Source organism: Miniopterus schreibersii (genome assembly GCF_964146895.1).
Source record: "Miniopterus schreibersii genome assembly, chromosome: 20".
In the NCBI taxonomy this organism is placed as follows: Eukaryota; Metazoa; Chordata; class Mammalia; order Chiroptera; family Miniopteridae; genus Miniopterus; species Miniopterus schreibersii.
Genome location: NC_138122.1, coordinates 11,271,662 through 11,286,161, shown reverse-complemented (window position 1 = coordinate 11,286,161; position 14,500 = coordinate 11,271,662). Strand labels below are relative to the sequence as shown.

At 47.3% G+C, this 14,500-nt stretch overlaps 1 protein-coding gene across 8 annotated transcripts in view; it reads right to left on the bottom strand.

The window, feature by feature from the left end:
* The window catches only part of FEZ1 (fasciculation and elongation protein zeta 1), a 40,167-nt gene that overhangs the window by 23,647 nt on the left and 2,020 nt on the right, over positions 1 to 14,500 (bottom strand). Inside the window, exons 1-2 of one of the 8 annotated variants that reach the window (XM_081123039.1) lie at positions 7,109 to 7,262; positions 1,581 to 1,925 (exon numbers count right to left, since the gene is read on the bottom strand). In XM_081123039.1, the coding sequence (XP_080979165.1) occupies positions 1,581 to 1,891 (311 nt within the window). In that variant the 5' untranslated portion in view covers positions 1,892 to 1,925; positions 7,109 to 7,262. Of the gene's footprint in view, positions 1 to 1,580; positions 1,926 to 5,972; positions 6,107 to 6,438; positions 6,715 to 7,084; positions 7,263 to 14,500 lie in introns of those variants that run through there. The other 7 variants (XM_081123042.1, XM_081123038.1, XM_081123045.1 and 4 more) reach the window with 7 other exon arrangements.

Genomic DNA, 14,500 nt, shown 5'->3' with positions numbered 1-14,500 from the left:
GGGGTTAGGTAGGGGAGAAATGATTTGTTGGAAGCAAAAGGAATTGGACACATCTTAAAATGTCATTTTCAGAGTGCAGCCTGGGTGAGGTAAGAAATTAGGTTCTTTGCAAGTCCTTAGTCCCGCTTCATCAAGATTGAGCTCTGGAGGTTTCAAAGATGAGGACCCACGCAGTCAACTAGAGTTAAGCGACTAGCCCAAGGTCACACAGCGAGTTAGTGAGAGTATGAAAATTAGAATTCATAGACTTTATATTTCTAGTTCATTGCCTGGTGCAATGGACTGGAGTGAAAAAATACTCTGTCTAATAAAGCCCCATAGTCATCCCTTTTCGACTTAAAATTGTTGAACAAATTATAACAGACTCAGTACTAAAAAGAACTAGTTTGAAACTTGAAATGGAATCAGAACACACACCCCACAGTGATAGTACTGGTCACCTCAGTGAAATGTTCTCTATGCCCAAGACTTCAGGTTAGTGTTAATGAAAAAGAGACAGAAATGGGGTAGACCTAGAAATACTTTACATATACCTACGAGGCTAGCTGTTATTGTTCATCCAATTCACTCAATAGTCAATATTTCACTCAAAAAATATTATTTGATCACTTACTACACACCAAGCACTATATTAGACAGCTGGGCTATAATAGTGAGACACAGATATGTAGCCCTGTATTCGGAGATACAGTCTTAGTCAGTCACCAAATAAGCAACTATCTGCCCAATATGGTCAGGTTCAATCCTCTAAGACACGCCTCTTACCCAACTGGTTTATGGTCAGCTCTTCCCATTCAAGTTCATAAAGAGAGAAACCAAAAGCACAGTTGCTCAAACCTTTCATTACCAACTACATGGCATTTCTTGTGTGATGCCTAGTGAACAATTGGTGCATGTTTATCTCTATAGGGAATTCATTGTGTGTTTTTTTAATAAACACTCTCCTTTCACTTATATGACAAATTAGATCCCTTTTCTTAACTACCGTTGAGGCCCGAGAAGGTGGCTGGTGAATAACATGGGGAATCTGAACACTCAGAAGCCCCTCCACCCAGTTATCATCTTTGTATCGTCCGGGGTCATTCCATGGGCTCTCTGTTCAGTTGGTATACTTTCTTACTTGGACATATGTTAACATTTCTAGACATTTTTCCAGTTGTGAGGGGTGGTAAACAATTTGGAGATGTTCACAATTCTGGTTCTAAGGACATTGATTCCTCTGTCACAGTTATTTTTTAGTTTCTGGTCCTTATTTTTGACATCTAGGCAGATTACCACTGACATAAAGAAAGCTGAAGATAGACAGACCCCCCTCCCCCCCCAAATTTACCAGGCTCCTGAAATTCTATTTTGTATCTAGGAAGAACTTTCTATTTCCTAAAATTCCTTCACCTCTTTAAGCTTTCGATTTAAGAAAGCTCTACAGGTGAATCAAGGGACATGACAGAACAATGTCAACAACTGACACAAAAATGTAAGCAGGAAGCCATGAACTCATAGGCAGAATCTAGGTCTATGCCAAGGGGCCCAGGCTACAGGGCTCTGGGATGAGGAAGAGGAGGGCAGCTAAGGCTCCTTACTCTTCATCTTGCAGGGTCCCCTCCTCCTCCTGGATCTGCAACTGGCTCTTCACGGGGGCTAGGTTCTCGGTCTTGGCGTTGTAGTTCCGAAAGCAGACATTGAGCTTCTCGTCAAACTCGTTCACGAGGTCCTCCATGGACTTGAAGCTGATGATCTCAGAAGAGAAATTCTCCAGCTCAGACAGGGAGGGGTCCTCCAGATGGTGGGGAGACGAGCCATAAAAACACCGGGGCTTCTCCTCCCGTTCCTCCGAGCAGCAGGGCCGGAGGTCCTCGAACTCTTCATCCAGACTCACCAGTGGGGCCTCCATTCTTGCACGGCTGCACCTTTCGGGGTTCGTCTATCTGGAAGAAACAGACGAGCTAATGTGAGTTTGGACTGGGCTTCTGGGCCTGCTCTGCTGCAGAACCGTAATCATATCCCCAAGCTCTGTGTCTCTCTAAAAACAGAGTCCACTTTCCTGGCGTCCATCGCTCCGGCACTTGCTCATGATTAGGGACTTAAGGAGTTCAAATCTCACTGTCTGTACGAATAGTACTAACCCAACAGAGTGCACTTGAGAGACATACCTGCTTCCAGTTCCCTGCTCTGAGACTCAAAGCATAGCAGCTCAGTGCCAGCCCCTGGACCACACTGCCCAGGCTCGCACCGTCCTGCCCCTTGCCAGCTTCGCCCTTAGCAAGTTTCTTGCCTTCTCTGTGCTTCCTTTTATTCTTCTCAAGACAGAAACAGGAACAGGACCTACCTCCAAGGGTTGTCATAGAAGTAAACACAAGGAAGAGCTTAGAGCAGCGGCTGGAGGACCATAAATGTCAATACTGTTCGATGCATGTCCACATCCTAAGCCATGTGCTCTGAGCACCGGGAGTTCTTCATAACTTATTGGATGGCAAAACCTGACCTGAGCTAGCTCATCTGACAACTAAACCTCATCTACAGGATATAAAAGCTGCTTACGGTTTTAAGTTATCCCACTTAGTGTGTTTTGCTGCAAAAATATTAATTTTTAAAATTATAGATTGTTGCCCCGGCCCCCAAGGGATGCTATGCAGAATGTGCACTCTATTACTGCCTTCCCAAATTTGAGATAATCTAAATTCTGAAACATGCCTGGCCCCAAGGATTTTGGATAGGAAGTCATGGACCTGGATATTACTACCTTCATCGATAAATAACAGACTAATGGAACACTAAGAGAGACTTTCAAACAAGCGCCTGAGTTTTTCCCAGACACAGCATATGTCTGGGGCTAGAGGAACAGAATAAATGATCTATTACCCTGTAAAAGACAGACCAGACTACCACTGTGTAGTTCCACATTGTTCCAGAGCCAAGAGTCCAAAACCATCATCTTGGACACTGAATCCCAGAAGGATGCAGGCTCTGGCCCCCCTTCCTTTCCCAACAGCTCCAGGCCCTCTTCACACATGGCCTTCAACTGTGACTTATCCATCCGTGTTTACCTCCAAGCCCTTCCCAAATTTGAATCTAAATTCCTTGAAGGCATAGACGTCCTCTGAATATCCACCCGGGCTCCTAGAACACACTGCCCTGTGGCTAGGCAATCAATCAATGTGTGCTCATTGAAAAATGATCTTCTCACCCCACATACAGTTTCTCATTCTCAATTTCAGGAAGCACACACACCAGTGTCCATCACACCCTTCTCGACACACAAAACTTCCTTCCTTGTAGCATAGAAAGGCAACCCAACTTTTCTCTCCTGTCTCTGTGATTTCTGATCCAGTCAGATGTTTAAATTGGAGCCACTGTTTGAGGAGAACCAAAGAGGCATCAAAAACTACAGGTTTTGCCCTAGGGCTGCCATTCTCCATTTCTGTCTACAAAGCTAAAACTGTTAAATAAGCGAAGAACAGGGCGTGCCAGGCCAGGACATGGACAGTTCTTCCTGGGATTTTACAGGTGTTGTCAGCTAGCACAGCATCACATCAAAACATATTCTGAGTATTTACAGCTTACAAGGGCAACATGATAGGACCTTAGAATACAAAAAGAAAAGCAGTATGTTATCCTGGAAAGAACACAGGCTTAAGAAACAACAGACCTGCCAATGTTTGGGTCAATGACAACCATTGTGGGTCCTGATTACCTCATTTGCTACAATGAAGATGTTGGTATAGAGAGCTAATACCTTTGGAAGTTAATTTTAATAACATATTAACTTAATAATTTAATTATAATATTTTAATAACATTTTATTTAACCCAGTATATCCAAAAATATCACCATTTCACATTGCAATCCATATTTTAAAATATTAATGACACATTTTACATTCTTTTTTCATACTAAGTCTTTGACATCCAGGGTATACTTTATATTCACAGTAATTCCCCATTTGGATGAGCCACATTTCCAGCACCCTAAAGCCACATGTGGCTAGTGGCTACCATATTGGACAACACAGCTATAAAGCAATACACAACTAACTGTCAGTCAGGGATTCTTCATCTAGTGTTGACAGATCCAAGGGCTCACTGAATATAGCTATACTTTATTTGATGCATTTACAAACATATCCGGAGAAGGAAGCCATAGATTTCTCTACATTGCCAAAGGGGCCCATAGCACGCAAAAGACTAGGAATCCCTTAGTGCCAAAGTGAGTTTAGAAAAGATCACAGAGTGCAACAGAGAGTAGGGGAGGTTTTCACTGATTCGGGGTTTGTGTTGGTGGAGGCCGGACTCCGTGATGGTGAGGAGCCTGGACTCCAGGTTCCCATCCTGGTCCTTTCACTTCCTAGCTCTGAAAATTTAGGCAAATCATCAGCCTCTTTGTGCCTCCATTTCCTCGTCTATAAATGAGATTTAGAATAGTACTAAAGCTGAAGGTTACTTTGTGGAGTAAATGAGAGCATCTTTGAAATCCAAGCACAAAGCATGAAATACGTAGTGTCCAATTAATGTCAATGACTTTAGGAAAATGAGAATAATTTAGTTACATGGAAGTGTGGAGTGAGAGTGCTCCAAGTGAAAGAAAAACAATCCTTGCTAGGACATTCTATGCTTCCAAATGTCTATCAAATGAGAGAACTATTGCTGAATGAATTTTATCACCGTTTTGGCTAAGACGCCGTATTTTCAATTCATTTTGTGAAAGCCTTTTAAATCCTGGGTCCCATTGCAGAGAGACAAGAAAGTTAGCCAGCAGCTGTTCCAGAAATTTGCATTTCCTTTAAATGTGCATGCTTCTCTAGGAAAGAAGGGGCATTGGGAGGAGTAGGTGACACCAAGGGGGTGCTGATTTGAAAGGGCACAATCTATACTAATTAACCAGCAACAAGAGGGCAATCTAGGACTAAGACTGAGTTTTGAGTGTTGGCAACAGGAAGATTGTGCTGAAAGCACTTATCCTCAGCCCTGGCAGGCTCTAGAGAAATGGATTCATCCAGAAGATTGCAAAAGAAGAAATGGCTATCACAGTCCTAGAGTTCAGAAACACGATCATAATCCATAATACAGCCTGATTTCTTTTAATCAATTCACTGCCTGAGAGCCAAGAAGCTCTGCATGAATGGCCAGCTGGAGATGATGCTAAAACTGAAAGCCTGTGCTGGGAATCAGAAGTCACTCAACACCCAAACTGAGCCCAGCACTTGTAGAAAGACCCCAGGCTGCAGCAGAGGAGACGAGAGCCAGGCATCTGACTGGCCCAACCATGGTCTTGAGGAGGGGTCTCTGGGTTGGGGCTGGCAGCCCTTCTTGACATGGCGCCCCCTTCTCTCCTTTCTTTAGCTCACCTTGTTTTGCTCTTCTCTCTTGGTAGGGTGCCTTTGCCCCCCAACGGAAATGTCCTACTCCTGCGTCCCGGCAAGCCTACCCTGGTCTTCATTCGCAGCTCACCTCGGAGGCCTCCTCCCCTTGAAAGCTAGGGTTAATATAATTCATTGCTTATCCCCTTTCTCTGTGCTTCCAAAATAAATTTTGTAAAAAAAAAAAAAAATTCATGAAGAATGGCAGAAAGAAGGAACCACAGAAGGGTTGTCATATCTTTTTCTCTTTGTCATAGAACAGAATACAGGACTATCGGTTGATTATGTCCTATAATCTATTCCACTTATTTTGGCTCCCAATAGGTAGTGTAATTTGGAAAAGAAAAGGCATCTGAGAGCTTAACAGAGGCCCAGGAGGAAACACATAGGCCTCTCGTGCAGTATAAAGCAGCAGTAGCCGCAGCTGGGGGCCGCAGCACACGTTTCCAGTCCCTGCTTTGCTGAGCTGAGCGGCGTGGAGCAGGGCAGCCGAGAACGCACCACGCCTGCACCCAGGCCCCTGCCATCTCCCCCTCCTCACCATTACCTGCCCCAAAGATCCATAGCTTCTGTGTGCCGCCCTTCCCCCCATCCCCAGAACCCGCTTTCCGCGATGCACCTTCAGCTTCCCTGCTGCTACCGAGCAAGACCCAGCGGTGCGCGCGGCTGTGCCAGCTTCCCATTCCCACGCAAAGAGTGTTTCATTGCCTACCAGCAGCAGCCCCTCTGCGGTTCCGCTTCCCCGCTTCCCCCCTCCTGCAGCTCCATTCACCCTCATCTCACACTCCCCCTACCCCCGCCCCCGGGCTGTCGGGGTAAATAACGGCTCCTCCGAGCAACACAATGGCTGGCGCTCCAAGCACGCTGGGCTCGTCCCGCAGGCCGCGCACAGGCTCCGCTGGCCCCTGGACCAAACCAGACCGGGACGCAGGAGTTCCCGGAGGGGGCTGGGGGTGCCGATCGTCCAGGAGAGAAGGGGCAGGCACGCGAGCATGGAGGGCTGGGGTCACTGCCCCCACCCAGGCGCCAGAGGCCCCGAGCCCACAGGGGCGGCGCGCCCTCCCCGCGCTGGTCCTTCCCCCGACCTGTTCCGCGGCCCAACCATCGCTCCCCGGCGTCTGCGGCAGCGGCCAGGGTGCTGACCCTGCAGGAATGCCCGGTCCCGGGGAAGGCCTGGCACCCCGGGGAGGGCACGGCGAGGGGCGGCGCAGGTGATTAGGGGAGAGACGACTCTGGGGCTTTAAGGTGACAGACCGGACGGATAACGGTCTGGAGACGAGGCCCCCGCCCACGGCTCCAGCCCCACGGGGCAGCCAGCGCCCCTGCCTCCCGGCCCCGGACCGCGTGCTCGGCACACGCGCGCGCACACTGGAACTCACATACTCACACACACACGCACCCCGCACGGGCGCGCTCACACGTACACACGCTGTCACACTCACACGCACGCACACTGTCACACTCACTCACACACACACACCCCAGGCCCGGCGGGGGGCCCGCGCTCAGACGCTGCCCGCGGCGCCCCTCGTCCCGCTTCCCCGGCCTGGCGCGGCGTCCCCGCTGCGCTCCCGCCCCGCGCCGAGCGGAGAGCGCCAACCTCCCCTTTTCGGTTCGGGTTCCAGGACGGGACGCGCCGGGGGCGCGGGGCTGCGGCTCTCCTAGACCTGCGGGGCCTCCTCGCCACCCCGTCCAACCCCCCCCCCCCCGCGGCCGTGCGTCGGTCCGCACCAAGGTCGCCCCCCGCGACTGCACCTGTGCGGGTCCCGGAGGAGGGAGGCGGGTCCCGGGGCTCAGCGGGACACCTCCATCCACGGCACAGCCGGAGCGCGGCGCGGGCTGCGGCCGGGCAGCGGCGGCGGCGGCGGCGAGCTCCCCTCCGCCCGCCCTCGCCCCTCCCCGCGCTCGTGCCCGCGCTCCGGGGGCGCGCCCGCGCTCGGGCTCCCGCCCGCTGGCACGCGCGGGACCCGTGCGTCATCTCCTCGTTAGCATTCACAGCCTCCCTTGGAGCAGGTGGCCGCGGTTATTAATATTTATGAGTGAGTGTCCCCCCTCCCCCTGTGACACTGGCCTTTCTGCTTCCCGCAGGAATGTGCAGAAATCCCAACGCGTGCACGTGCGGTAGCTCGGGGTTTGGAAATCTCACTGGGCCTGATGCTGTAAATTCTCCAGAAACACTAGGCGGTGGCTGAGGGGATGGGCAGGTGATGCCCACTGACACACTCCGAGGATTCCTGGACTTGCCGGGCACCCCATTCAACTCTACTGGGACTGAGGTGGGCAAGTGGAGAGATGCCACCCGCCCCACAGCCCAGGTCAGACCTCAAGCCAAAGGCGATAAACGCTTTTACCACCCGAAGATGCAGAAAGGGAGCTGGATCCAGGCTAATAAAGCTGAGCGAGGTTTCTGGCCCAGGAGGACTTGTGATGAGGCTGGTTCACCAGGCGATATAAGGAAGGCCCCTGGCGCGTTATGAAAATCGACTACATTTTCGTTTACCTTGTCCACTATGCATGAGCCTGTGCTGATAGATGCTTTTCTGTGAAGTCTAATAATCCGTGAAAGCAGACAAAGAAAAGTGGGAGAACTGCAGGTATCCGTGGGAGGCACCTGGACCAGCATGTCTGCTTGCAGAACCCAAGGACTCAGTCAAATTAGATGAAGTCAGAGAAAGGGGTGGGAGTCTGATGGTGAAATGCCCCTGGGCAAAGCTAAGAACATCAGCTGAAAGCAGCAGGGAGTCTTTCCCGTGCTCATTTTTTTTTTCATTCATTGCACGGACATTTCAATTATGAGAAAAAGGCAAAGCGAGGAAATAAGGTCCTGATGAAGGAAGAGGGAGAGCTGGTCACTCTGCCCCCCTGAGATCAGGATGGGCCCAAAATTCAATAACTTGGTGCCTTGTTAAGACAATCTTAAGAAAGGAACACAGCCTGGCCGGGTGTGGCTCAGCAGTTGAGCATCACCTAAGATCCAGGAGATCACAGTTCGATTCCCGGTCAGGGCACATGCCGGGGTTGAGGGCTCAATCCCCAGTAGGGGGCATGCAGGAGGCAGCCGATCAATGACTCTCATCATTGATCGGCTGTTCAATCTCTCTCTCTCTCTCTCTCTCTCTCCCTTCCTCTCTCTGAAATCAATAAAGATAAATTTAAAAAAAGAGAAAGGAATACAGAACCCTAGAAAAATTAAATAAGATAATTCGACATACATTAATAGCTCCTGTGCACAATCCATGTAAAGCTTTGGTACAGGACCTAGCATATGGTAAATGCTCAATAAGTGCTGCTTGCGTGTTGTTGGGGTTTCAGGAATCCTCCTTTGGGCTGATAGGTGAGCTATTCCCACCTCCCCACCTTTCCAATCAGAGGAAGTCTAATTTTATAGTTAAACATATAAAGTTTCTACAGTTTAAAAAAGTTCCCAAGCCAATGGTGCTCCCGGTCGACAAAGTATAAGGGCTTTAAAGAAGATATGAAGTGTTTTAACAAATTTCTATGACTGCTGTGTGATATTGAGGGAGAAGCAGGAGTTTTGTCCGGAAGGTCACCTAACTTAAATCAGGGCTCCTCAAGCTTGGCACTACTGGTATTTTGGGCTGGGTGGTTATTGTTGGGGGCTGTCCTGGGTGCTGCATGAAGCTTAGCAGCATCTCTGCCCACTAGAGGCCAGTGGCACTGCCCTCTTCCCTGAGCTGTAACAACCAAAAATGTCTCCAGGCTTCATCAGGTGACTCCCAGGGTTGGGGAGGGAGAATTACAAAATCACCCCAGTTGAGAACCACTACCTTAGACATAGGCATAGGTCTTTAAGGGGTAAGTGAACATTCTGCTACGACAGGGCTACATGTGACACAGAGGAAACTAACAGAGAAAAAGTTGGGTATGTACAAAGGCACACACATGCCTTCAACTAAGAAAAAACTAAGGCTGGGTCATAGGTACAAACGGCTAGTTGTTGGGGATACAGGGCAAATAATTGCTCCTGGAATCACACCAGTACCATTCTAGGGACTTAGTTTAGTCCCTGAACTGAACTGATTTTAGTCCCCAATTTACTTAAATAGAATCAAAATGTCTAGTCCAACCACCCACCTGATACAGAAACCAATATAACGTTTACACACAGTCTTATTTAGACACCTCTAGTGATGAGAAACTTGTTCCCACAGGGCTGCCCAGTCTTTTTGTTTTGTTTTATTTAATGGTTTAAACTAGAAATGACTTGCTAAGGTTAGAAATTCAGTGACAGCATGGCATGTATTGTGTTCATCCTATTTGACCTTCCTTAGAAGAATCCGTATTGAAGAAGCCAGTTTTCCATGACATTCTGGAAATGAGCTGCTGAATCTTTATTGAAAACCTGTGTCAATCACAGCCCAGTAAATAAAGATGAGCTCATACCTGCTAACATTCTAAGACTCCTTAACTTTTCCATCACTGGTAGTTCTCAAACACCAACACGCAACTCAGGCCTATATCCATCTCTACCCTCAATCTCCAGGGTTGATTGAACTCCCTCATTTGTTTTCACAAGGGAAATAGAATATTCCCTATGCTTCAAAATCCATTTATAGCCATCTAGTCTGCAGGTAATTACTCCCTGCCACAAAGCACATGCACCAAGAACAAGACCATATTGCTTCCTTTTTTAAAAAAATGTTTTTATTATGTTTTTATTGATTTCAGAGAGAGGAAGGGAGAGAGAGAGGGAGATAGAAACATCAATGATGAGAGAGTCATTGATCAGCTGCCTTCTGCACGCCCCCTGCTGGGGATCAAGCCCGAAACCCCGGCATGTGCCCTGACTGGGAATCGAACCTCCATCTCCTGGATCCTAGGTCGATGCTCAACCGCTGAGCCACACCGGCCGGGCAAGACCATATTGCTTTCGAAACGAATAAGTAGTATTGTAAAAACTGGCAATAAATCAACCCCAGAATAATTATAAATTCCAAAGTAGTTGTCTCTGTCACCTGATGAAAAAATGGCAAATAAAGAAGAAGATCCTCAGGACAGTGGAAAGTTCCATAAGGGTAAATGTGACAGTTTTTTTTTTTTTCCTGTAAAGAAAAGAACTGACTATTTCAGGAAAGGAGAGCCAACAATTTTAATAAGAAAAGAAAAATGGTCCCCAGGGTGGGGGATGCATTTAGACCTTCAGTGGCCAAAAAAGGAAAGCTGTTCTTCTCCTGGTGGCTACCTAGTGATCTACCAGCACGATCAGCACGTGCTCTGGGTGAACAGGGGCAGGATAGGTTTCTTGCTGTCTCCTTCTCTTAATAGGAGATAGACCCAGAGTCATGTGGGGAGGCTGCTCTTGACATGCTTTGGCTCCAAGAGCTATCTTTTAGGTTAATTTTTGGTTCTTTGTGAGACCTGCAGGCCAAGCAGGGACATCATCTGCATAAACCCCTGAGGACTGACTCCCACTCCCCTCGATGTCCTGGAAACTTCTCTATTTTCTGCTGTCCCCCAGATGCCCTGGTATTCAGAGATGTGATGGATTATGGAGTGAGGTCTGAACTCATCAGGGGCTTCTCTGGACCATCCAGAGAGCAGGACATCTTTCCTCCTCTCCTCGGCGGGAAGGAAGGCTGCTCCCTTCTCCCCTCTCTACAGAGCTGCCTCCCTCCACTTCCATCCTTCCCCCCACTGCTGCTTGTCACTGAAGCTGCCAGGTTGCCATGCCAATAAGGTTCCCATGGTTACTAAGAAGAGCTGCTGCATTCCAACAGGCCGGGTCTATCCACCAAAGGAGAAAAAGCAGACCAATATTGCCCCAGGGCAAAAAAGGACAGGGAGGGATGTTTCAGCCCAGGGAACGCTGGAGGACAAATCTTGTTTATCCTGATGTCTCCAGGCTGGACCTGGGACCAAATCTTGCTGCCTCCTCTCAAGTTCTCTATTCCCTAAACCGGGAGGGAGGCGCCTGGCACTAGTTCAAGTCCATTGTTTTGCTTAGTGTGGAGTCCAATAGGCACCACATTGTGGAGATCCTGTTAATATGTAAATAGACTAATACATCGGGGGTCTTTGTCTAGCTAGAAAAATTGCAAAATGCAAAACAGGCTCTGCTGTCTCCTCATTTGGATATCTTGTCTGAGAAACTGCTTTTCTCCTTATGGTGTTCCTCCCAGGTTGAGGAGTCTAAGCCACATCACTTTTTTTTTAAAAAAACAACAACAAAGTTTGCTTTCTCTCAAATATAAAGACATGTATTTTGATGTAAAATTCAAAAGTAAAGAAAATTTTTTTAAATCATTCACAATTCCCAAATAAAAATATTTATTTTTTTCTTCTTAAAATACAGTTTTTGGCCCTGGCCTGTGTGGCTCAGTGGTTAGAATGTCTGCCCACGAACGAAGAGTTGCGGGTTTGATTCCCAGGCAAGGACACATACCTGGGTTGCAGGTTTGATCCCCAACCCCCCAGGGGTGAATGTGGGAGACAACTAATCTATGTCTTACTCTCTCCCTCTCTCCCCCCCTCTCTCCCTTCCACTCTAAAAATCAATGGGGGAAAAAAAGTACATGCTCTCTGGGTGCCGTGTACTTTTTCTTTTTCCCCAGGTGGCTCACTTCTTCTACCTCTGTGACTTTCTAAATAAACTTTCACTTATATTTGAGTTCTTGGCTCTGAATTCTTTCTTAGCCAAACTTAAGGACCGAGGTCTAACATCCGGTGTTATTCACTGTTAACACCCCCAGCTCAGCACACCTTCCCCATGCTCTTTGTGGTTACCTCTTGTGATAGTTCCCAATGATGAAAATGTTCTTCCCTGTTCAGGGAAAGCACCTTTCTCATGATAAATTTTGTGACCTGATTTTAAGTAGAACTGCATTCAACTCAAAATAATCAATAAGCCAAAGCTGTGTATTTTGGGGTGGTACGTTCTGACCTACTTCATTGCTCTTGAGCTACTTATAAATAGTAACAAATAGAAATACAAAACATTCTTGCCTATAGACATGCAAATTAATTCTGTCAAGTGGAAATACAATGTCTTCCCTCTTCCCTGAACCTTGGAAAAAGATTACCATTCATTTGTAAATTCATTTTATATTTCTTTACTCCATATAAATTTGGAGTAAAACTGATTATAACATCTTACTGGTTCCCTCATTAATAATTAATTAAAAATTTGGTTTTTTTAAGTCTGTATGAGAGTCCTGTTTTACCTTTGTTGAAAATTATCCTTTTAACTTTTTTGTTTCCGTTAAAACAAGGAGAAGCACTTCTAGTTGTGGGCTTTTTGCAGTGCAACGCAAAACTTAGTTAGATGGAGAGAGTAAACACTTTATTAAAGATTTCATCATAAATTTATTTTATTTTTCAACTATACCTCTGGTAATCACATCTAAAGAAATCTGACTTTCAAACATTACATAGGGATAGTAATAAAAGCTTACATTTGCTGCATACTTAATAGGTTCCAGTCACCGTTTTAAGCACTTTATGTGCATAATCCTTATGAGGTAAATACTGAGGACCAAAACCCGCTACTCCCATACTCGGTCTGAGCACTGAGAACAAAACCTTCCCGAAGGGGAGCTCACTGAGATGCAATATGACTCCAGCAGCAAAGGCATCTGGGAAATGGTGGACTCTTAACTCTGTAGTCTCAGGCTTGTCCCACTACCCAGAAACCCAGAATGCCGCCATGTCCCCAGGAAGGAAGTTAATGCATGTGCAGAGTGGGATAACTGCCTGATGTTAATCCGTTAATTTAAGAAGGCCTCATTCTTTCTGGGGGGTCTGTGTGATGACCTACCATATGCTTTTACTATTAACCCCCTATAAAAAAGAGACCTTCTCTGGGAAGAGGTATGGATTCTTCCTGGCCGGTCCACCACTGGGAGCAGCTGCCTTGCCCATGTTTGTAAGTTATTTCTATTAACATGTGATAGGCAGTTAGACAGACATGAGCAGAGCAAGGACAATGGGCCAGGTACAGAAGGTCACCAGATGGAAAGCCCTGGGTGCCCAACAAAGGACAATTGTAGGGTGAGACCTTGCCCCCAGGGTGGCCTTTCCTCCCCTAGCATATCAATCAGTGGAGACCACAACCCTGAAACCAACTTCTATGAGAGCCTCAGGGATAACTTAACTTAACGGGGAACCCCTCCCTTCCCTGCAAGGGGTGGCTGCTGCGTTCTCTCCTAGGTTTCTTAAAGGACCAGTGCTTTTGGGAACGTGAAAGGCAGGGAAACAGGTCACTAGGTTGACTACTGGAGACAGAATTGTACGATGAGAGTTCTCTATTTGAGGTGACAAAGGTACTAGGTACCCATTGTACAGACAGATACGATACAGGGGATACCCAGTAAGGCTGGCTAAGGCAGGGGGTCATCAAAAGAAGGACACCTCACTTGAATGGGCCATATTTGTTGGGGCACCGGATTGGGGCACCAGGTGCCTGCAGGTCGGGGTGCTGGCAGGTACCTGCAGGACCCAGTGACTGCGGGACAGCCCAAAACAGCTCAGACTAGCAGGACAGATTCTTCCCCAGCTGGGTGAAGACCGAACTCATCAGGGTATCACATAGCTCTACCACGCCATCAGCCAGAATGGCTACAGGTTTCTGTACTGCTCTGCTCATGCCATTAGCATGGCCAACATGACTTGTGGCTACTTGCACTGGGTCAATGGCAAGGGCACAATCTTGCCCCAGGATCCTCTGATGCTGTACCCCAGCAGCTTGTTCTCTGCCTTCCACAGGAAAGTGATAGAAAATAAACAAGAGAAATTCAAAATTGAGTGTCTAAATGATATCAAGAATCTATTTGCCCCATCTCAGCAGCCCTCCTGGTGGTCCTCAGTCCTCTCTGGCCCAGCAGGGTTGCAGCTCAGTGGACCTGAGGTTGGAGCCTGGGCTCCTGTCACTGATCTGTTCTCACACACACTCTGTGTCAAGTTGTGTGCTGAGTGCTGCTTTGATTGCATAATTTAAAAGGAAGAAAAAAGACACTAAATAAGAGTGGACAAAATAATGCACAAAGTAAAGTGTATTTAAAAGAAAAGATTTCCTTCCATCAAACATGTTGGAGTGGACTCATATCTACTAAATTCTTTTTAAAATCACACTTTTGAGAAAGGAGTTTGGAGCAATTGCTACTATTGTAACAATTACAACAATCAGTTTAT